Below are 24,493 nucleotides of genomic sequence, written 5' to 3' on the forward strand. Positions count from 1 at the left end.
ATTTAACAAACACATTTAAATAATTGGTTTAAACGGCATAATAATAAGGACGATCGCCCGTTCTGTGATTCTCCAGAACACACATGTTATGATATTAGGGTCATGCAGAGTGAGATGAGATCGCTGTCCCTTTAAGAGAGAGCGAAAGAGGGGTGTGGCTTGTGCATGTGTGTTTGTGGATGGTAGAGCGACAGTGAGGGAACGTGTGTTTGTTTCTGGAAGTGAAACGAGGCAGCGGAAAAACAGAGGTCTGTGATGTATTTTGTGAAACAGAAGAACAGCTAAATAAATGCAACGGCCTCCTAAGAAGAGCTCGCCTCTCTCCAGTCATTTAAGCTAAAGTGGGTTATTGAACCTGAAGCTTGTTGCTTCTGCCCTCCTCGACTACGGTCTGGGAGCCGACAGGAAAGTTCAACACACAGATGGCCAGTCCGCCCCTTTGTAGCATATTATTTCGATGAGAGATGAGCAGAACGCCACTGGGCTTTCAACTAAATACACAGCCACGCAAAAACTGCGGCATTTGTACAGCTCCTTATGGGTAGTGCAATTAGTGAAGTGCTTTCCTCCGTGTTGAAACGATCAGCACTGCACCACGGAGGAAAGCGGCAGAAAGCCAACTGGAGATAAAGAGAGCGGGGCTGCGTTGCGTGCATGGCAGGTAACGGGGAGACGCGCTCTGGCGGCGGTCTCGTTCAGGATCCGAAAATACAATTTGAATATTTTTGCACACTTATTCCACTTATTCCTAGTGTGCCACTGGTTATGGTGCCGCGTGCCAATGCTGGCACGCGTGCCAGGGGTTGCCGACTCCTGGTCTAGATCATGTGTTTGTCAGTCTAATGGATTCTGTACTTTTTAATGGTTCTTTCAACCCACCAGACGAGGTTCCTGTACTCTGTGGCTCTCTGAGCTTTGATTCTGGGTGTCAAACACTCCGCTGGTTTGCTCATTAAACCATACTATTAAATAGAAACAACTTTAAAGTCTCTGTGGTCGCTTAGATTCTTAATATAATGTGAACATTACTGGACTAGATCGACTTTAATTTTTTTAATATATGTTGGGAATGACACTTTGGAAGGGCAAAATAAAAAGAGGTTAACAAGGTCCCGCACTACCATACTTTAACATTGCCATATTTTGAAAGGTGACACTGCAACAGGTTTTTTAGCCTGCTGTTTTAGTGTTGTTGTCATGGCAAGCATCACATTGGCACCATTAATAGCTCCCTAAAGTCTTTTAAAGGGCAAAGTCAGTATGAAGTGCTAGAACTAAGGTTATTCATTGTAACCCCGGTTCTGTGGAATCTCAAACAATGTCACACTGCTGCTGCTGCTGCTCTTTCAGTCACTACCTTTGATGAAGCTGTCATTTTGTAAGACAACTATTGTTTTTCTATAGGACTGTTTGGAAGGGATAAACCATATTGTGTATCCTACAGCGATGAATTTTCATCCATGTCTTTGTCATTTCATTGGCATTTCGAAAGGTAATAATTATTTGTTTTCTCAAGAACCACAAATAAGTTATTCCTATTATTAGTGTCCTCTCTTTGATTCGTGGTGTTTTATATTCAAGACAGTGTAAAAATATGTTTTTATTCACATACCTAACTTGTTGTACAGTGTTACGGCTTGGACCATTGGGTCATAGTAATTGAAATGGTCCTGCATAGACAGGCTAATAATGCAATGTATAAAATCAACAATGCAAAGAACATTGTTTTTCACAGTGACACATCTTTGTTCCAAGATAAGGAGCTGTGTTAGGCTTTTATAAAGTAAAACACTTGTATGACGGCTGCCAGTGATAAGCCAATTTGGCATAAAATGCTGCATGCTGTAATTTATATATATTCTTTTCTACATGTACTCTAAAGGGATCACAGGCCTGCGGTTTTGTTTGGATAAGCACTTGGAACGTAGCTGTATAATCGTGAGCATTTTTTCGTTGTGTAAATGTTGCCTCCCAAAGGAATTTGTGAAATTGATTCAAGAAATGAGTGTTGTGCAGGAGAAATGGGGAGGCTACATAATGATATTTTTAATCTTCACCGAAAATGGACTATAATGACAAAACAAGAGTCTTAAATGTCCATCATTTTGTATTATTCTCCAATGTCATATTTCTTTTGTCCCCCCTTCTTACAAGGAACATCTGGCTCCAAAGATATGGCAGATAACATAAGTGTGTTTAATGTAAGAATATTTCAAGTAATGATCTAATAATTACATTTGCATTCTTTAAAGACATTAGCTACCGCTTATAGCTTAAGACCTTTGATGTTTCTTCTGGTAAACTACAGTCCTGACAATTTAACTACTAGATCCTGGGTGGTCCTTTAAGCAGATCAAGACATAGGCTGCATCTCACTTCTCTTAACTTTAATCCTTGCGTCCCTCACTTGTGTCTTTTCCTTGCGTCTGAGGCCCAATCCCAAACCACGCCCTACACCCCTACACACTCCCCCTCTGTGACGGAGTGAACTCCATGGAGGGACACTCTCAGCTCAACGAGGCTCCCTCCTGTCAGATGGAGGGAGTAAATACAGCGGCAAGCTTAATAACTCAAATAAAACTCCAAACATCTTTTATTGTGTTTTTAGTTTTAAACCTGCTTTTTATAAGCTTCTTAGTTTTTGCAACAGTCTGTAAATATGCACAACTTTATAATAAAATGCACACATTTACCTTTTTCTAGACTAAACACAGGTATGATCCTAAGTAAATAAAATACGAGGTTATCTTGAGGTTGTTAACATCGCAATTTATCAGTGGATGTTTGCTGGAACTGTTTGTAAACAGCTTGTTTCCCGATGGACACACACAGCGTGACTCCGGTCAGGTAGAGACCGGTCTCAAGTCAGCACCGATGCAGACTTGCTGTTTGATGGCTTGATAACCCACTCCCCCTCCACACCGCTCCACACTCGTTGGTTTGGAACAGCACTTAGGCCCAATCCCAAACCACTCCCTCGACCCTACCCCTCCGTGACGGAGTGAACTCCGTCTGTAGCCACACTCGCAGCTCAACGAGGCTCCCTCCTGTCAGATGGAGGGAGTAAATACAGCGGCAAGCTTTGGGACAACCCTCTCTCCGGCAGAAACAGGAAATGCCGTAACTGTATGTAACAACGGTTTCAAATCAGCATCTCTTTGACAAAAAATGTAAATTAATAACTCAAATAAAACTCCAAACATCTTTAATTGTGTCAGCACCGATGCAGACTCGCTGTTTGAGGAATTGATAGCCCACTCCCCCTCCACACCGCTCCACACTCGTTGGTTTGGAACAGCCCTCAATATGGCGGACCCTCCGCGTGAACGCGCAAACGGAGGGGTAGGGTGAAGGGGGCGGTTTGGGATTGAGCCTTAGTCTCTCCCACCAGTGAAGCATGGAGAGATGGAGAGGAAACCACGAGTAGGGAGAAGAAGCAGGGAAATTAGTTTTAAGAGCAATGGGACGTCCTTTCCTCCGGAGCGTCACGTGAAGCGACGTCCGTTTGTGATGACACCGCACAGCTTGATCGTCTGACAGCAGCTCTGTCCCCGTTTTATTCACAAACACCCCCGCTTCTATTAGTACACAATAGAGGTTTCTCAATACTCTAATTTCCCCTCCTCGACTCCTATTCTCCTATTCTCGACTCCTATCCTCAAGACTTAGTGCCACCCACAGAAGATGCGAGCGGAGGACTGATGAGGGGAACCGAGGAAAGAGGAGGGGAAGCAGCAGGGGGTTATAGAGATGAGAACTCCTCTCCTCTGAGCGGTCATTATAAAGAGACGTCCATTAATGATGACAGGAGGCACAGCAGCCCTCTGTCTGATGGACAGATGTGTTCATGACGACCTATATCTTTACTTTTAATTCATTCACAGTGCGGTATAATGAGACAATAACAGGCTACAGATGCGGACATATACTGTACACACACATATATTTATATAAATATATACAATTTCAGAATCAAACAAATATGAGAGCACTCTCATAACGTAACACAATCAGAGACTGGATATATCCCCCCCCCCCCCCTCTCTGGTCGCTGAAATGGGGAATTGAAATTACGGGCCAAAAGTTGTATTTACAAGTATTACAAGTAAGCATAGGACACCAAACCAACTGAGACCCGTCTGTCCGCCGCATCTACGCACTGTACAACACACACCTACAGCTCCTAAAGCATAATCAGGCTACAGCCGTTGTGTATTTTATTATGTGAAGCACTAAATGGTCTTAGAACAATATCGACTCTTTGTTTGTAGATATCTACTAAACTACAGCATACAAATACAGAGAGTAATGTAGGCCTGTTATATATATTTTACACTCTCTGCGATATATATTTTACACTGCTCTGCTTTCTGCACGGACCTCACAGCTGTTCTCACTGTAAACATTGCGTTGCGATGAAAGCAGTTACTAAAATAATATCCAGGGGATTCATGCAGAGATGTCATTGGCTGAGATAAGTCCGGCCGTGCGTCAAGCCTCCACCGTTCCCGGAAATGCATCCGTGGAGGTTCCGTGGAGGACCCATCAGTGACTCCTCGGTTAGAGCTCCTCCAGAGAGCCTCCTCGATGCTCGGTCCTCGATTTGCATTTAGAGAAATTAGATGTCCTTCAACATGGCACTCTGAAATCCATTTCCGGGTCACTACCGGAGGACCGAGGAGTCGAGGGTTGCGGTCGGATAATCCAAAAATCAGCTCCTAACGTCTAACCCTATCGTATATTCCTTGACCTCTGAGTGAAACGTCATGGGGTTAAGTGATAGTGGATAGGAGAATTCAAAAGGATTTAGGAGAAGAAACTGCAGTACTTTAGAGAATCCGACTGCACTTTCACTATCCGACATGTTTATGATGCGCCAGCAGACGTCATAAACACAGCCCCACCTAGTGTCAGCAGAAAGTATTAAAAATAATGATTACAAAAAAATGCAAAAAATATATATCAAATATATTTTAAGATCATGTTTAATCATCCGATTCGTCTGTACATTGCTGTTTTAGTCTGTGTTCTTCTAATTAGTGTCTACAGTGTGTGCCTATTGAGCTGTTTAGAGCCATGTGGGACAAAACCCGATCATGCCCCTCCCTTTCACTGTCTAAGACTCTAAGAAGTGAATGGTGACTGTAAAAACTACACTGCGCATGCTCAGAATATGTTCCTATTTAATGTGTGTGGCAAAAAAATAATGACCATAGGAGCACTGAGCTGCCATCCCCACCATACGTCATCTCAGATAATTCAGAGCTGATTGGCTGTAAGTATGTGTGCCGCGAAAAGTGTGGTGTGTGAAGAGCAGACGAGAGATGCGTCCTAAAACCAGGAAGTAAGATGCGCATGGGTTCCCTCCACGAAAAAGCAATAAGATTTCTCCATAGGATTTTAGAAAATAGCTCAAAATAAGATCTGTGGGAAACGTACCTGTTAGATAAATGCAGGTTTTGTTCAGCCGGATAATATCCACATGTCTACCCTACTTTTATAATTTTCTAATCATAAATCTATCGATTAGATTTATGATAGACTTTTGAAACTACAAGAAGATAAGGAGGACTTTTACAAAAAAAGTAATAGAGATTTTTGTCAAGAAGGATAGGCAAATTGACTTCATCTTCAAGTCATGGTAGGACCGCAATTTTATTGAAAATGGGATCTTACTAAGAGAGAACAATTCAAGATTTAAATGATAAAATTACATTTTTTGGGTATCCTTTTGTTGAACTGTCCGTTTAAAATTAATCGAAGCATCAGACAAAAAAAGCTTTTGAAAATAATATCATATTTCTAAGTTCATATTTCTCTTTTTGATTATAATACTGATGAACGTACAAAACAAAGCACTTTGGCAACTTACCACATACGTTTTAAAACGCTTAATAAGCACCGTAACTTTCATGATATCATTTCTCGGTCATAATCGGTTGTTTCCGTGAACGGACATCTGTTGTTTGACGGCAAATGCTGCGGCTGCAAGGCATTGTGGGGCAGCACTTTCTCCTCTCCTTTCGGTGAAGGAGGTCCAGTGGTTCCTAAGCTAAAGGAGGTTATAAAGGAAGTTTGAAACCTCTTTTCCTATCATCTACAGCAGCGGTTTTCAAAGTGTGAGGCGCGCCTCCTCTGGGGGGCGCCAGAGAGCTTCAGGGGAGGCGCAGCGTCAGACACAAAAGAACGAGAAAAAGACGAGTAAAGTGACACTTGCCCACTTGTGGCTGTCTGTAGAGACCGAGTTCCCCCACCTCGCCAAAAAGGCTGTAAAAGTGCTCATTCCCTTCACCTCCACCTACCTGTGTGAGTGCAGGTTTTCCGCATTGACTTTGATCAAAAGCAAGTACCGGTAAAGGCTGCAGCCAGAGTATGATCTGCGTTTATTCCTGTGTGAATCAAAGACGCAGACTCATTGTTCCCACTAAAGTAGGGGTGAGTGTAATAAGGAGGCAAAGTTGACGTTCAGTGTGTTGCCGGGAGCATATAAGGATTTATCCACCATGTTGAAAATGTAAAAAAAAATATGTCTTGAGAACATGGCGTGCGGAAATATACGGGTCGTGCTGCAGCTAGATGTGCCTGTCCTCTGTAAGAAGCTGTAGGTGACTGACATGCAAGGAAGAACGGCTGTCCACAGGCTGTTCCAACTTTAACAACTGTATTAACTTCCAGGGTGGTGAATTGAACATGCAATTGTAATTGGGTGTGTGGTATATTTTCATGCACGGAAACGCATGTTCCACAACACACAAACTGAACAACACTCAATTTTCCGATCGCTACCAGCGTCCTTGCGATCTTTTTATAACAACAAGTGCACGTTACTGATGCAATGTGGTTGAGACCATTCGGGCTTATTCTAGAGGGGTGCAAGGAATAGTCCAAGTATTGGGGGAGTTTTATACAATATGTTTAAGACATAAAAATAAAAAGGTTTAAAAAAGTTGTTATAAGTTATATATGTTTTAAGGAGGTGACACTACTCAGCCAATCAAATCGGTGCAGTCAGCACGATAGATTCAAACACAGACGAGACAAGAGGAGAGAAGCAGTCGGAGTAATTTCAAATGGCGGAAGGTAGACAGCGAAAACAGAGCATTTCATTACATTTTCTCTTACTGGACCTCTTTGAAATGCAATTGAATACCCCTGCATTATAGCAACAATAATAATAATAACAGCAATAATAATTGGGAGGGGGGGCGCGGCTGTTCTTATGTTCTCTGAGGGGAGGCTCACCTTCCCACACTTTGAAAACCCCTGATCTAGAGAATTCGAACGGCACTTATCATGGCTGCCACCGAGGGACTTCCGGGTAATTTCACTCCGTAAGGAAGGTTCCTAAGCTAAATGGACTATTCGACTGCAGCCGAGTAGTCGAGGAGTCGAGGAGGGGAAATTAGAGTTTTGAGAAACCTCTACTGACATAAACATTTGTGTCATCTGTTGCAGACCCAAATAAATAAAATAACTCATTCTCAAAAAATTATAAACGCCATTCTTAAAATGTATAAACGAACAATAGTTGGATTAATATTGATTTGAGTGCACAAAAGAATGACAATTATTGAGAAGAAAAAGAGATATGTTATTTCTATCAAAACCCAGTTAGATTAACATTCATTGGAATGTCCACTTTGCTGTTCAGATATATCACATATTTTTAACCCTTCTGATGCGTTTCGGGTCAAAAGTGACCGAATGACTTTTATTTTAATCATAAATATTGTGTATTTCATCCAATTGCCTCGATACCTTATGTTATCCTCCACACTAGGCCTCTGAACATATACACTTGATGATCATCACTTGCATTGAATTTTGAGTAATTTATTCAACAATGAAACACCCTTGATGTTTTCGGTCAAATTTCACCGCCATAGAAAATGAATGGGTATGAGTGTATTATGTTCATCCTGCAGATGGAAAACATCTATATACATACACACACACACACACACACGCACACGCACACGCACACGCACGCACACACACACACACGCGCGCACACACACAAGTTACGGGAACCTCTCCCTTTCTCGCGCTGTATGATACAATGTATCATACCCAGTGTTGTCCAGTGAAGTAACCATTACTAGTTACTTCATTTCAAAAGTAACTCAGTTACTTTACTGATAAATTACACCAGTAACCTGTTAACAGTAACGCATTAGTTACTTAAAAAAAGGGCTCCCATTAATGCCCTTATAGCCTTCATTTCAGTACTGTTGCATTGGAGAATAATACAATCTGTTGATCAAGAAATAGCAATAGAAGTAGTAGAAATAGCCTGCATGTGTTCTACAACATACCGTGCAATGGCTTTATCAACTTTTCCCTGGCTAGCAGTCCCTCGGTTAAAATCCAGCCGCTGTTGCTTAGGTGGAGGTGGAGTGGCGTCGGATGAGTCTGGGTCTGTGGTCTTAGCTACTAGCTTCGTCCCAGCATGTTGTTTCTGCAAATGTTTCAACAGATTTGAATTGCTGTTTTGGGCAGTAGATAGGATATTTGACCCGCCAATACACAACTTACATTTAACTAAAACGTTCTTTTCTTTGTGCTCGACAAAAGTGAAATAGTGAGAATATCTCTGTTGTATATATAAGATTATTGACTACGACATTTAGGTTGACCGTTTATTGAACACGTTGTTGCATACGCTCCCATGACAACACCACAACAACACAACTGTATCCGGTTCACACATCCCAAAACTCCCGGTGCCATCTTAAAAGCACAGTCACACCTGATGTGACACATACATAACAATCTCCAGGCGGAGAAACCTATGGGAGAAACTCGGCTTGAGCTCCGCTGCCACCATGATAGTCTTGTTAGTAAACACAAACATGCCCACAGCGCGTCTCCGCATGTGACACAGGAAGTATCTAAGTACATTTACTCAAGTACTTAAGTACAGTTCTCATCTCTGTTCGCCTCGCTGTTGTCGCCGCTCACCAATGTCTGGGAGCCGAGACTATATACAAAAAATAACGGAGTAACGCACCATGTAGTAACTGTAACTGAGTTACTGAATTTAAAAAATAACGCGTTAGAGTACTAGTTACTGCCAAAAATAACGGGTTACTTTGTAACGCGTTAGTCCCAACACTGATCATACCTTCTCACAGATGCTAGCTCTCTGCCCCTCGAGAAACACAAACCTCTCACTTTCTCGTGCTAAATGTGCCTCCCTTACTGGCTCTCAATTAGTTATATTTGTGCCTTGCTCACATTTGACTCATTGAAACAATGAGCAGGCGACCGATTAGTCTGTTTTCTGTACGAGGGGCTCTGGACAAATTTTGAAGATGAAGAGGAGATAGAGGAAGATTTCTCAGAAATGGAAGATAACAGCGATCCAGACTATGAGCCTACAACAGACCAGGAAGAGGCACCTGAGGGAGAGGCCCCTGAGATAGAAGCCCCTGAGGGAGAGGAGCCTGAGGTGACATTCCACAATTTTGCATTGCCAACCATGTGCATGAACACACTTGAACACACACACACACACACACACACACACACACACACACACACACACACACACACACACACACACACACACACACACACACACACACACACACACATGTTCTGTTATGGTATATTTCTCTTTCAATAAATGTTCATTGAAGAAAACGGTATCAGTGTTTTATTTTATATTCATCACAGTGAATGCTGAACTTGATGGGCCCACCGGTGGGTCCAGACCATGACATGAAACACTGGCTTGCTTGTATCCAATCAATACATCCCATACATCATTGGAACGGGAAGAATCTCAGCTACAACACTAACTAAATCATTTCAATCTCCAGTAAACAGAGCCTACAGGGCAACATTTTTATAATATACAGTAATGTAAAATAAGCACTATCTTTGAACTTACTGCCAACAATAATATGAAATTCACCCCTGGTGTCATTCTGTCTGTCATCCCTTGATTCTACTTGCTTTGACTGTTCAAATGAGATGTCAACCATCAAAATTGGATAAGGGGTTCTGGAGATATCACTGTGCAAAACACACCGGTCAAGAGAAGGTAAATGATACATTAATTGAAACAAAACGCAGTATAAACAGAGAAGTGACTCCTGTGAGCTTCATGTGTTTCCTACACAAACTGCTCTCATGTCAAGAAGCATCAGATCAGTGCATGCATTGCATCGTCCAATCAGTGAGCGATACACAGTAAGGGGGCGGGGCGATTGGCTGAGGATTTCCCCCGAGGATGGTCTGGTGGTTCCTCGATTATCGCTCCTCCGTTATCGATCCTCGGTCCTCCGGCAAAAATAAGGGCAATGGGACGCTACTCAAGATGGCACAGAAAAATCAACTTCCGGTGATACCGAGGACCGAGGAGCAAGGAAATGGAAAATAAGTAACCTGAGTTGCAGCCAAAGTTGTCTAAAATTGAATTCCTCAAGAGGAAGCAAGTCTCATGTATGAAGAAATAAAAGAAACACATATTTTCTTTGTTTTTGTTTCAGCATTAAGGAGTTCAAAATGGACTTAAATGGTTTTGATACCATTATGTGGAAAAACATCCAGTCAGTCCTAGTCAATCAGACTGAAGAATGACTCATATACTGTGAAATACATTAAAAGAAAAAATGTATTCCTCTGCAAAGTGTAACAATATCGCATTTGTCAGACTTCAATCACTGTAAAGTACTGATGGTAATTACAGTACTGCAGAACTCTTCTAACTGTTTCATAAAGTTTGAAACATCACGCAAATTGTTTAGTATTTCTTATAAATTCTCAAAGTTCATTGAACCTATAAAAAAGCATTGGAGGATTTCTGTATATCAACACTTTAAGTGGTTTATAAAGTTAACAAACAGAGTCTTGGTAGCTTTTGCAGTTAATTTGTTTCAGTTGAGTTCATTCCATCCATTGATTATTTGTGTACTTCGGATTTGGTTCTGTGGTACCTTGGATGCATCTATTTGACTGTTCATTAAAGGTATCTCAGCTTACTCCTGGCATATTGACTCCTGATGTCTGCTGCTTTGCAATGTAATTGGCTTTTTCTTATATAACTTTATTTGGGGATTTATTTTTCTACCCTTACATTTGAAACTCATGTAGAGATAAATATGTGACAATGTCTACTTTTGTTCTCAGAACTGTCACTTCAGCCATCAAAGAACGAATATGTGCATTTCCTGGAGACCAAGTGTCTGAGACAAACTGGATGTGAGTTTTAATTAAACCAATAAATGTTCACTCCTGAACCATTGGTAACAATAATAGTATTCTGGTGCAATGATGTATGGTCACAATATCCAGGAAATAAAACATTGAAGACAATACAATGTAATAGACATAGAACAACAATAAAATACACACCATTCATCTTTATCCTCCTTTGGCATTTGTTGACTTGAACCCAAGCAATGACATCTCTTAACTACTTCCTGTTATTTTAGACGGATGACTCTTAGTGGACCTTTATCAGATCTCCTGAAGAAACTTGTATTTCCGGTAATCATCATCATCTATCCTCCCATTAACAGCGGAGCACCGCCTTATCAATATTACAGAACACATCCGTCAAACTAGTGTTTCACATTTCGTCTGCATCATCATGAAAATACAGTTTTTTTTAATGTGAAACAAAACCAAAATGTTGAGTGTTGAGTCAATGGATTCTGATTTCTAGGGAGTGTTATTTACTTTAGCCAAAAAATAATTTCTAATGTTGGACTATGGGTTAGAAGGAAAATCTATAAAAGTTCTGCTTTATCCACTTGAGTCAAAACAGCGCTTTGAGCTGAGTACGCTTTTAGAGATCACAACTGTCAGAAATGTGTCACATTTTAGTGAGAGTGCCGCACTTCAAACTGGTTTCAATAATATCAGCAGGAGCCATGAGCAGCCTCTCCCAGGGGCGTAATGCAGGCTTTGTCTGTTATGATACTTCTGGAATGATGGCTTGTGAAACTGATTATTGACCTGCTCTTCTCTGAATATTCTGCAAAATGCTCACTATCCAGTTATATTTCATTTTCCTCTCTACCTGCCTCAACTGGCCATTCCTTATTCATTTCATAGATATTTAAATCACGCAGTCACAGAGAGGCAGCACAATTAGGTTTCTCTCATGTTAAAGTGGGCTGGGCAGGAAAGATGTCTGGGGCCATTTCTTTCCTCCCCCCAGCCCGCCTCTGATTGAAATACAATGTAACTCGGAGTGTTAAGTGTGGAATGGTAATTCAACTGCTTCTCAGCTAACTCTGAGGGAATCTCAATATTAAAAGTGTGTTGCAGGGAATTTAGATGTGTGCTGCTGTATAAGTGATGCATGAAGTCATTTTCACCAAGGGCAAAAGAGTCGCGCACTAGAAATATGGTTGCGTATAGGGAAATGGAGGAGGATTTGTATGCACTACACAGTGCTGGACCATGCACTGAATATATTTCTGTGATTGTATTCCTTGATAAATACACATTAAAATACAGAGCTTTGTTAAAAGTTGCTCTCAAGCAAAGAGGTTAACTGCAGTTCCCAAAGGCCCAACAGCCTACTAACCCACACAACATATAATCAATTCCTAAAAGGATGATAAGTAGTTGCAACTCTGCAGGTTTTTTTATTTTTGTGTGTACACAAACTTTGGGATCTATTTTTGGGTCCCACCACCAGGGACGAATGGATTTTCTCCAACTGGCAGGAGGAGTGGCGACCGCCTCTCAACTCACAACTTGAGCCCAGAAATCGAAATGAAAAAATGAAGAAACACTGTTGATATCTGTAAGGATGAGAAGTAGGGCTCAATATTCAAGTCTTGGCTGTAAAGTCTCTCCGGTGTGTTCGGTGATCAACACTATAATGATTACCTGGGGATTTTGAGTTTGGCATTTCATTGTACACGATTACATAAAGAAAGCCTGTGCATTGACGCCAAAGTCTTGATATCAACAGCCACACAGCGAGAAGGCAACAACAAACGTTTGATTAATATTTTATATTAAAATAAATGTGTGACATCCAATTTTGATTCATGTAACTGCAGAATTATGTTGAATATCAGCTATTGGCCTTACATTAAAACAATAGGTGACAGAGCAAGCTGGGGTATTTCTATACTTCCCATTAAGAGACATGACAGCATAATACTAGAGCTGCAACGACTAGTTGTCAAATTGAATGACAGACAAATAACCGGTTACTTTTTTGATAATAAGAACATGTGGTTTTAATTGCTGCTTGTAATTTTTCATGCAAAGATGTCTGTAAATGTTTTTTTATCCTATCAAATATAGAGATTTCCATATTTTCTCCGTTTTATATCAAACTAAACTGAATACATTTGGATTAAACACGTCACTTTAAAACACCACTTCGAATTCTGAGAACATTTTCTTTTTACTATTTTCTGACATTTTTAGACCAAACAATCAATCAGGAAAATAATGGGCGGATAAACGATAATGAAAATAATGGGTAGTTGCAGCGCTACATTATAGTATACATCATATAACTCCAGTGTGTCTCTATCTTAACTCTGGCAAGGTTGAAGCAGCTCATGCAATCTCAATTTTAAACCTCAGATCAGGAAAAAGAGACAGGGTTTTAGTAAGTAGTCAACTGTGATAGGAGGTGAGCTGAGGTTGCATATGATGTATGGATTGTTCTATCGGTAATGATATTCCGCTGAATAAATGGTCTCAAGCATAATCAGCTTCAGTCAATATAATCTCGCTGTGAAGGTCTCCATTAATCTCACAGGCTATGGATAATCATGTCCATCTACTTGAGTCCCCATGAGCGTCTCACCTACTTACTGTATGTTATTCTAATTAATTTCGTCCCTCTACGGTCTTCCATTGGCTGGAGAAAAAGCCAGAGACTCGCACATTGTCTCCCGAGCTGTGCCAACCCAATCACCTAACACACGTAGATGAGTTTCTCACTGTTCCCCCAGGTCTCCCCTACGTCTGCTTAAAACATGTCATCTTCCTTTAGCCTCACCTTCAGCTCTGCTGTTAGTTCAGATGTCCCTCGTCTTTGCGCCATATAAGTCTCCTCAGTTGGTCATGACTTTGTTTATCGCTGAATTTCTGTATCAAACGGTCATCTCCATTTGAGTAAACACACATTGTAACATGTTAAAGACAAAGGAACAGGATTGGTTGGCTTTTTGTTCTTTGTTCAAGTATAAAATGGCCCTTGTCTCCTTTGGTGATGTTATCGGGAAGGCTGGTGTTAAGACCCGAAACGATCACCGATGGCATTGCTCTAGAGTTCCCTAAAGCGCGGCAGGTGCAGCCCTTTCAACAACAATGAGTGTTTCTGATTGTGCACCCGCTGAAAGATAGAGATCAGCAGGATCTGCAAGGGTCATTGCTTTTATCAGATGAAGGTGACAGCTGACAAGAGCAAGTGCCTGTCGGCTTCAGTAGTCAAACAAATAAAAGAGACTTTTCTTTTTCAGCAGGCTGTATTTGTCAGGGTTTAGCCCAAGCCTTTGAATGTTGTTTTCCTGGAATAAAGGAAAAGGACCTTTTATGATTTGCACAATATGTAACATGTATAAGCTTATGTTTACAGAATATTCCTCTGAAGTATAAGCAAAGACTCATGAAATAATAGACCGGAAGAATGTCATTGTATTTATTATGTATCCACAACATGGAATAAAAGGCCAAAGCTATTTCAAGTTCTTCTTTTTTTCTTCAAGATTCCCTCATGAGTTGAATGTACATGTTTGAATGAACACTGAAATGCTTTCAATGTTTAGTGTTTTCATGGAAAAAAACGTAAGCAACCAACATAATGCAGAAACTGTAATTCTGTAGGAAAAAGAACCAGCATTTTGTTTAATTTACTTTCCCTTGTCCAATTTTTCGTAGGGCTTGGATTCTTAAAGTATTAATTTGGCCCTTATTCAGGGTGCAATGATTCAATTACAAAAACCAAATGAGACCTTTTGCCCTGAATGTATTTTAAATGAATAAAGTCAGTGCAGCTGTCATCTTATAACAGGACACATTTATTTGAACACACTCTGTTACTGTACATGTCATCACTGCTCTGTTGTTCTGTATGACATATATACTGTACATGTGCACCACTACCCTGCTGCTTCTCACATATTCAGTGTGAGAAATGGGATGAGTAGTGGGATGTGTTAAAGCCCCTCAATTCAAATGTGCATGGCAGCCTGTTAAGAGTTAGTCAAACTATAGGGGACAATACATAGCTAAGAATGAATCATTCATTTATCATGATTTCTTTATTCCTTTTTTGGATTATGCACATAAACTTCAGCAGTTAGCATTGTTCAACAAAATAAATGCCTATTATGTTAAATCAATAACCGTGTTACCTCCCCTTTTTCTGCTGCTTAGGATTCCACTGCTGAGACAACAGATGTTTCCAACTGACATTTTGGTTGAATTTTGGAATACAGTGCACCTTTAAAGAGTGTCTCTTGGGTGCGTGCCGATCGCCTGGCCTCTGGTATTGCTGATTGCAGCTTTTCTCGAGAAGTGCTCATCCAAACAACTTTGACTGGTTTCTGAGCAACCCACCCCGCCATGTGTGTAATCGATCAGATGAACAGTTTTCAGACAGTTGAAAGACAGACGGGCAGACAGGCAGGGACAACCATTTTAATAAGACTGTGTGTCAGGCATGAATTGTAAAGATACAATTTGTGATTGTGATCTTTCTTAGGATTTGTCATTTCCTTACACTACTGTTTTTATAATTGATGTTCTTTTTCAAAAATCCTACACAAATTGACCTAAATAGAAGGCAGGGGGCAAAACCGGTTAAACCGAACTGCCTAAAACCATACAGTGAATCAGCATTCTAAAGCTCAGGAGCCTTTACATTGCAAAAAAAAGATGGAAAAAAAGAAATAGGTAAACACATTTGAACAACTAATGTAATGTAAACAAGATTTTACAGAAATAAATAATAAGTTATAACACATATTCAAAAGGAAAACAGTAGCAACAAAAATAAGGCAATTTCTGATAATAAAAAACGTTCTAGAAAAGCCGTAGCCATGTTTTTTTTGTTTAGTCAACCATGAGCTAGGCTGCAGGAAAGTAGTATACTCCTCAATCTAGCTGATTCTCAGCAAGATACATGATTAAACTGAATGCCAACCAACTACTAATTGCTTTGCTTATCAATTTTTAAACTCACAATACCTTTAATTTTGAACGTTGTTCCATATTCTGCTTCTCCCCATAATGCAATACAGTAATTGCCTGCTCCCCATGTGTAGATAGGAGTACTTTTGCTGCTGACAACTCCCCAAGGGCACGTAATTATTTCTCAGTTTTGTTCAGTTCTTTTATAGCACTTTATCATGTTGTGCAAAAACACTCACACCGCGCCTTTGCAGAACTCTGATTAGACCCTTGCTGGGCTTCCGGCTTCTAGTGTTTTGCATTTTCTTTAAGCAGAATTAGTTCCATATCAGCAGTGGTTTTTAGCTTTTTCTTTCAGCTGTATTGCACAGCCGCTTTTGGAAAACACGTACTGATGATCAGCTGTCACGGCTGGACTAATTGTGCTTGTAATCTTGAGTTGTTACATTTATAGTATCATGAAAGACAACACAGTGGCACATTAGCCTACTTAAAGTGGATTGAATACCTCAAAAGTGAGTAGTAGAAGAATACAGTGACTGAAATCTGCAGTGACAGCCTCAAGTGTAGTTTACATTTCAGAGAGGATATTTGTTCCTCGCTCAGCCTGTTACACCATTTTGTTCAATTTGAGGCTTTGATGACGGTGGTTTTCAGAGTGTCTTGTAAGATGTGTATGTTTCCACCTAAGGAATACCTCTAATGGTGACTATTATGTTACTGTACTGTAGATGCTCCAGAAAAAGACTGGCTGTTTTGAAGCCAAATGGAAAATACTCCAAGCATTGTTATAGAAATGTAAAAAATAAAGTATTCACTATTTGAGGTATTTATTGATCATTTAAATTATTTTAAACAGGTGTCTTTGTGTTCATCTGGAATGCTTGCTCCATCAAATGGATCTCAGGCTTATGAAAGGCATTATTATAGACTCGACAAGGCTTCAAATGTTCACCTTTTTGCCTGGATGTCGATATTTATTCAGAAATCCTTGATATTACAGATTTTTCAGCAGACTGTAGGAAATGGTTTTAGGTTTTTCCACCTAGCTGTCTCTGAATTGTCACACCTCCTTATCCTGCTGTCTCTACTCTTTGTTTCTGTTCAGCAAGATTCCCGCATGTAGAAAACTATTTTTTGAAAACTATTTTGTATATAGTAGCAAGGGAAACCGGATGGTTAAGAGTACTATCAAATACAGAGGCATTGGCAGAACAATTTCTTTTCTTTTTGAAGATTCATTTAAGACACTTTTCCAAGACGCAATTCTTTGACCAAATTATTTTCACATTTGACTAGTAAACCAATCTTACTCAAATGGCTATCTGTTTAGACTATGAATCCCTCTGTTACTAGTCCTTCAGTTTTGATGCATGAGGAAGGGATCACTCTCCCAGGATGACAAACAATACCGAAATCACAGAATATTTGATCTAACTCGGCACTGTGTTTCTTATTTTCCTCCAGACCTTGCGAGAGCTGTTGCAGCACGGCCTATATCATATGCAGCAGTATTACGAATGAAAGCCGACAGCTCGTCAGTGCTGGGCTCTCGCAGCAGACCTCGACAGCACCACAGTGGTGGGCTGGGGACTCCTGACTGGCCTGCTTTCTCCAGTCATCCCCTGTCAGCCCTGAGTCTGCTCAGCTCTCAGGAGAACTACAGAAGTGAAGGTAAAGCTAATGGTGCGGGCAAACCTCCCGTTTGTTTGCTCTTCTCTGAACCAAAATATTCAAGTTTTTGGGGTTTGTTAAAGTTTACACTTACAAGTGCTTTGCATAAAAGTCGAATAACCTCACAAATAGATACTGACATTTGTAAACTTTCTTTTAATTTACATCTTCAGCCAAGGATAATGAAGGTATAATTTGCCAACTGTAGTGTTCATTAGGTAAGAAAGCGGGGAAGAGGAAGCTGAGTATAATTATCCGTTATTTTGTTAAATGTTATTGCTATCTGAAATGTCAACATGTGCCTCGTCCTATACCAAAAGTGGATTTTTAAGTCCCCTATTTCTTTCTTTGGTAATGGAATTTTCAGATAGTGCGAACAGAAAGTGTTACTTGAGTTCAGATGACATTGTGCCGACATGCCAAAATGAACCAAAGTAAAAGAGAGGATACTCCATAGTTGGGGAAGATACACACTCCAAACATGATTGGTGTTATGGTACTCGGCTATCTCTACCAACACTCTGCTCACTTCATGTGTGCAGGCTTCCTGTCTGTTTGGATTGGTCCCGAAATGAATCTCATCTATCCATCATCACCGTGCATGGTCTGCAGTGACCAGGGTCATGCCCTCTGTGAAATTGAGGGATCATGGCAATATCCAGCTCTCTCCGTGTTCCTGTCAGTACAGAAACTATAGATATGATGGATATCTTTGTCAAAAGGGAAGATTTAATATCGAAGCGTGGAATCACACTGTCATAAATCTACCTGGGTCACTTGCTCACATCCTGATTACAGTATGAATAATTCTAGAGGATATAATGACATGTTGATAATTTAATATACGATTAATCACACCATGCCTTTTGCATCCCAAGTGCTTCATCAATGGAAATCTGAAGTAGCTCCTAAATTGGCCGGACACATTGAGAGTTATGGGTTGATCACAATTAAAACAGGAAGAATTAAAGAATTAAATTGTTTTATTTTTCTCTCTGGAGTTTCAGACTTTCCCTATTTTCTAGCCCAAGCTAGAAAACCCCATCTAACCCCAATCTTCCTATCTTTCTGACAGCATTATCACTACGTAGCCATCAAACGACTTACGTCTCTATGACCAAGGTGAGAGTAATGTCTCTCCATTGTCAGTGGTGACAAGAGCATTATACCATAGCACTGGATTGATGTTCGGTGGATGAAATGGATGCCAAAAAGTAATACACTTTTGGCAGCTTAAAGGGAATATTGCTTTTTTGGGTTCTGTGACTGACAGATGGCCGTGGCACTTGAAGTTAAGTGATGTGTTAGTAGTTTGTACACACACACACACACACACACACACACACACACACACACACACACACACACACACACACACACACACACACACACACACACACACACACACACACACACACACACACACACACACACACACACACACACACACACACACACACACACAAACCATATGTCCTTAAGCACTGATATATGGCTCTTTCATCTGACTCTTTAATGTTTTCAAATGTTAACAGATATATTGTAGGTGGATACAGCTTCAAATATTAGCAGAAAATAAGAATAACGTTGTCAGCCACATACATTTACATGTAGAAACACCTTCTTTGATGAAAAGGAAATCCAAAACAGTTTTTCAGCTGAATGAAAAGCCATAGCTTTTTTCATGTCTCTCTGCAGTTTATTTACTAATTTAGATTTGGTTCACCTATGAAAATTAATTTAAAAAAGGTAATGCAAAAAGTAGAGAATAATGATTTGAAAAAACGTTATAGGAATATTTGCCCTTTTGTATGCAACAATCCCCAATTTTATTGAAATTATCAATGGAAAATGTAGGACAGAGTGGAACTGAAAGTCCACGTATTTAATGATATATAATTATTAGCAGTTAATGACTGCCTGCATTCTTTGACCCACAGACATCAGCAGACACTTGTTATCTGCATTGGTGATCCTCTGCTGGGCCGCGGTGGCACCTTTACTTGTTCTTTGTTTAAACTGATCCCCTAGTATTTCGTTTGAAGTTGAAATCATTTCATCATACATCATAGCCCACCCCACTCAACATGCTAATTGGTGTCAGGTTGAATTGTTGAAAACAGTATGAATAGATAGAGAGATGAACACAAAAATGGAGTGCTATATTTCAGCACTTAGAAACCATACAAGCACTGAATTGCTTTTGTTTATCTGCACATCAAGTGTTACAACTCAATATCGGTTCATTTCCTCCAATCTTATTTCAAAGCCTTTTATTTCCCGGTCGAGCAGTTAATTGATGCAAAAGGGTTGGTAAGATGTACATACCCTGAGATAAAAAACAAACACATTATTATTTTTTGCGTCATCATATTATTCCTAAATAGTGAGAACTACTAAAGACTGATGATATTAATTCCCAAATAAATGCCATTGAAGCGTAAATGCTTAATAATATGATGACGTCTTTTAAAAACGATCAGCATGCACATACTGCCAGAAATGCAGCTGCTGCATAGTGCTATCACTAAGACCTCCACATATGTTACTGTCTGTTTACTTGGCTTATATTGTTCATAAATTAATTATCTTACAGTGAAATAATTATTCCGAAATACACAAGATTCAGCTGTCTAGTAGAATCAGAAGATCAGAGGAGCAATATACCTAGAAACAGGAAGCCTTCTACAATAAGTACATCACTTGTGTGTTAACATCTAGATCAAAGAGTAAAAGCACTCTAAAGAAGCAGAAGAAATTGCAAGAGGGACTGTGAAGCAGAAAATACTGGAGCGGCAAGCATATCGATATGTGGGCGCATTTGTGTCGAGGAGAGTTTGAATTATCCTACATGAAAGCACTTTAAATCACCAACAAGAGCGCCTTAGATCAGGAAACTTCATGGCTTAGGTCAGGGGTCGGCAACCCGCAGCTCTCTGCTCTGGCTCCCTTGAGTTTAGACATAAATAAGAAGGTAATTAAATAAAAGTATTTGGAGAACTATTTAAATGTTGTTGCACGGTTGAAAAGGTTTCGTATCTTGTATTTTGATGTGATACTGTGACACATAAATAAAAAACAAAACGATTTGAATTAGGTCAACTAAAATATGCGTCATATCCTGCTACGGTCCCGTGCCAGCGCCTTTTCTTGCAGGTGAATAACCTGACCCCCGGCTCAATGAGCGAACTATGGATAAATCAAAGAAAAGTATCAGAGGAACACAAAGGATTTAATTCTGCGTGGTTAGAGTTATCTGCTTTCACAGCAAACAATGCTGTTAAAGGTGCTGCAGCCATTATGTATGGAGGTGTGTGGCGGAGTGGGTTGTGCGTTGGTGTTCGGATCAGAGGGTTACAGGTTCAAACCCCACTGCAGTCAGCATGTCGTGTGTCCCTGGGCAAGGCACTTCAACCCAAATTGCTCCTGTGGGGATTGCCCACAGTATTGAGTATGTAAGTCGCTTTGGATAAAAACATAAAAGTAACATGTAACGTATGGAGGAAAAAAACGGAAGAGGAAGACAGCTGACGATCTTCAGTCATAGTTCAATCAGTAAACTCTTTTTAGGGTGCAGATATGTTTTATTTTAATTGTATTTTTTTCCTTCAAATGTGCAGAGGACTACCCAAGTGCTGTGTTTAATTTATTTTAAAGTAGGCCTGTGTATTTTTTTTAATTCTCCTTATAAGAGTTATTTGTTTCTTATTAGAGGTTAACAGTTTTATAATGTAATACATAATAAATGAAAAAAAACTGTAGTTTTTGTCTATGATATAACAATAAATACAACGTTATAAGCTATCAAATATGTTTTGCGGCTCCAGACAAAACAAATTGTTGGAAAAGGGGGCAAAATGGCTCTTTTGGTCAAAAAGGTTGCAGCCCCCTGGCTTAGGTGTACTCATAGCTGCAATGTAGGTCTTTATATCACTTCAACAGTAGTGTATTATTTAAGCCAGCTTCAAATGGCCTCCTGCAGCAAAAACATATACCAATAATAAACGTTTTATAATAATTGTATCACATTATTCTGTAACACATATTAGCAACCCAACTTATTGCTAGGAAGTAACCAATGTTTGTACATTTTTTTTGTTGTTATGTTAAGTATTAATCAGGCCCCCAGTGTAATCTAAACTATTGGACTGTAGAATCTTGTCACTTTTAGTTTTTCCATAATAATATTGTATGGTGTCTTTCAATTATATATTTACAATTCTGACAACAATGATGTATTACATACCAGTGTAAAAAAGGAAATGATTTATGTAGAACTCTCCCTCCATTTGTATGCCATTAAAGCCTATTTGATGAGGGTTATCTGATTATAGTGTGCATGCTCCTCTTCACTTTTTATGACCATGGTTAGTAGCAACTCCTGGTAATGTATCACATTGTTTCCATTTGTGCTCCCAGGGCAACACACCCTTCCAGCCACAAACATAAGTGTGTCAGCACGTCAGCACTTCCCTTGCACACTGTATATATAGCACAATTGATAACTGATTGCATCCTGTGCCTTGAATTAAAGTTTGTGTACTTTTGAAATACCTGCACTATGCTATGATTTAGACGCTATGAGAAACACAATAATAATGCCCAAGGATAAGAGCCACGTACAGAAAATTCCAAGAATTGACCAATCTCTGAGTCCCAAATGGAGGCAATTTTTACCACAGGCTTATTTTTTTCGTTGCAATTTTGCCTGTAAAGCTAGTAATAAAAATAGAAGTGTGCCACAGAATGTTAGGAGGATAGCAAACAATGTTGCAGAACTGACAAAAAGAGAAGATGGGATTGCTTTAACATTCCCTTCCTGACAAATACAAAACAAACATATTTTCAGTAGTATGGTGGCAATAACTCTTTTACTCTTTGGAGGAAAAATAAATCCCTTATTAATTTTACCACTCACTTGGGTTTATACCACTGTTTGAACATATGTAATACACTGTGAATCTGGGTCATAGGCAAGTTTATAGTGGGATAGAAGCCACATATGGCAGATGTTTTCACTATCAAACCTGGCCAAGAAATACTACTTCAAAGCTGGAACACAGAGTGTTAGGACTCGTGTTATTAGCGTTGTTGGCTCATTACTTGGCACCTCAAAGCAAACAACAGCCAACCGAGATGAGGGTTACAGTTACGGAATGACACCGTTAGGCTTAAGATACTGTTGTATCTTGTATGTGACATTTCCAAACATGGATCATGTCTAACAAATAGGAACAGCCTTGGACTTTTTGGTCAATACCTTCCTACCGTTATAAACGTATATATATATATATATATATATATATATATATATATATATATATATATACAGTGGGGCAAAAAAGTATTTAGTCAGCCACCAATTGTGCAAGTTCTCCCACTCAAAAAGATGAAAGAGGCCTGTAATTTTCATCCTAGGTATACTTCAACTATGAGAGATAAAATGACAAAAAAAATCCAGAAAATCACGTTGTCTGATTTTTAAAGAATTTATTTGCAAATTATGGTGGAAAATAAGTATTTGGTCAATAAAAAAGTTCATCTTAATACTTTGTTATATAGACTTTGTTGGCAATGACAGAGGTCAAACGTTTTCTGTAAGTCTTCACCAGGTTTTCACACACTGTTGCTGGTATTTTGGCCCATTCCTCCATGCAGATCTCCTCTAGATCAGTGATGTTTTGGGGCTGTCGCTGGGCAACACGGACTTTCAACTCCCTCCAAAGATTTTCTATGGGGTTGAGATCTGGAGACTGGCTAGGCCACTCCAGGACCTTGAAATGCTTCTTCCACTCCTTTGTTGCCCAGGCGGTGTGTTTGGGATCATTGTCATGCTGAAAGACCCAGCCACGTTTCATCTTCAATGCCCTTGCTGATGGAAGGAGGTTGTCACTCAAAATCTCACGATACATGGCCCCATTCATTCTTTCCTTTACACGGATCAGTCGTCCTGGTCCCTTTGCAGAAAAACAGCGCCAAAGCATGATTTTTCCACCCCCATGTTTCACAGTAGGTATGGTGTTCTTTGGATGCAACTCAGCATTCTTTCTCCTCCAAACATGTCTAGTTAAGTTTTTACCAAAAAGTTCTATTTTGGTTTCATCTGACCATATGACATTCTCCCAATCCTCTTCTGGATCATCTAAATGCTCTCTAGCAAACTTCAGACGGACCTGGACATGTACTGGCTTAAGCAGGGGGACACGTCTGGCACTGCAGGATTTGAGTCCCTGGCGGCGTAGTGTGTTACTGATGGTAGCCTTTGTTACTTTGGTCCCAGCTCTCTGCAGGTCATTGACTAGGTCCCCCCGTGTGGTTCTGGGATTTTTGCTCACCGTTCTTGTGATCATTTTGACCCCACGGGGTGAGATCTTGTGTGGAGCCCCAGTTCGAGGGAGATTATCAGTGGTCTTGTATGTCTTCCATTTTCTAATAATTGCTCCCACAGTTGATTTCTTCACACCAAGCTGCTTACCTATTGCAGATTCAGTCTTCCCAGCCTGGTGCAGGTCTACAATTTTGTTTCTGGTGTCCTTTGACAGCTCTTTGGTCTTGGCCATAGTGGAGTTTGGAGTGTGACTGTTTGAGGTTGTGGACAGGTGTCTTTTATACTGATAACGAGTTCAAACAAGTGCCATTAATACAGTTAACAAGTGGAGGACAGAGGAGGCTCTTAAAGAAGAAGTTACAGGTCTGT

At 40.0% G+C, this 24,493-nt stretch overlaps 1 protein-coding gene across 5 annotated transcripts in view; it reads left to right on the plus strand.

Annotated features, from left to right (window-relative positions):
- The window catches only part of cntn5 (contactin 5), a 139,405-nt gene that overhangs the window by 40,257 nt on the left and 74,655 nt on the right, over positions 1-24,493 (plus strand). For 4 of the 5 annotated variants that reach the window (XM_079676861.1, XM_079676860.1, XM_079676862.1 and 1 more), the window contains one exon: positions 17,590-17,796. The exons of the other annotated variant lie outside the window; for it this stretch is intronic. In XM_079676861.1, the coding sequence (XP_079532987.1) occupies positions 17,590-17,796 (207 nt within the window). The remainder of the gene's footprint in view (positions 1-17,589; positions 17,797-24,493) is intronic. 5 annotated transcript variants of the gene reach the window in all.

This window comes from Notothenia rossii (assembly GCF_949606895.1).
Source record: "Notothenia rossii genome assembly, chromosome: 4".
Taxonomy (NCBI): Eukaryota; Metazoa; Chordata; class Actinopteri; order Perciformes; family Nototheniidae; genus Notothenia; species Notothenia rossii.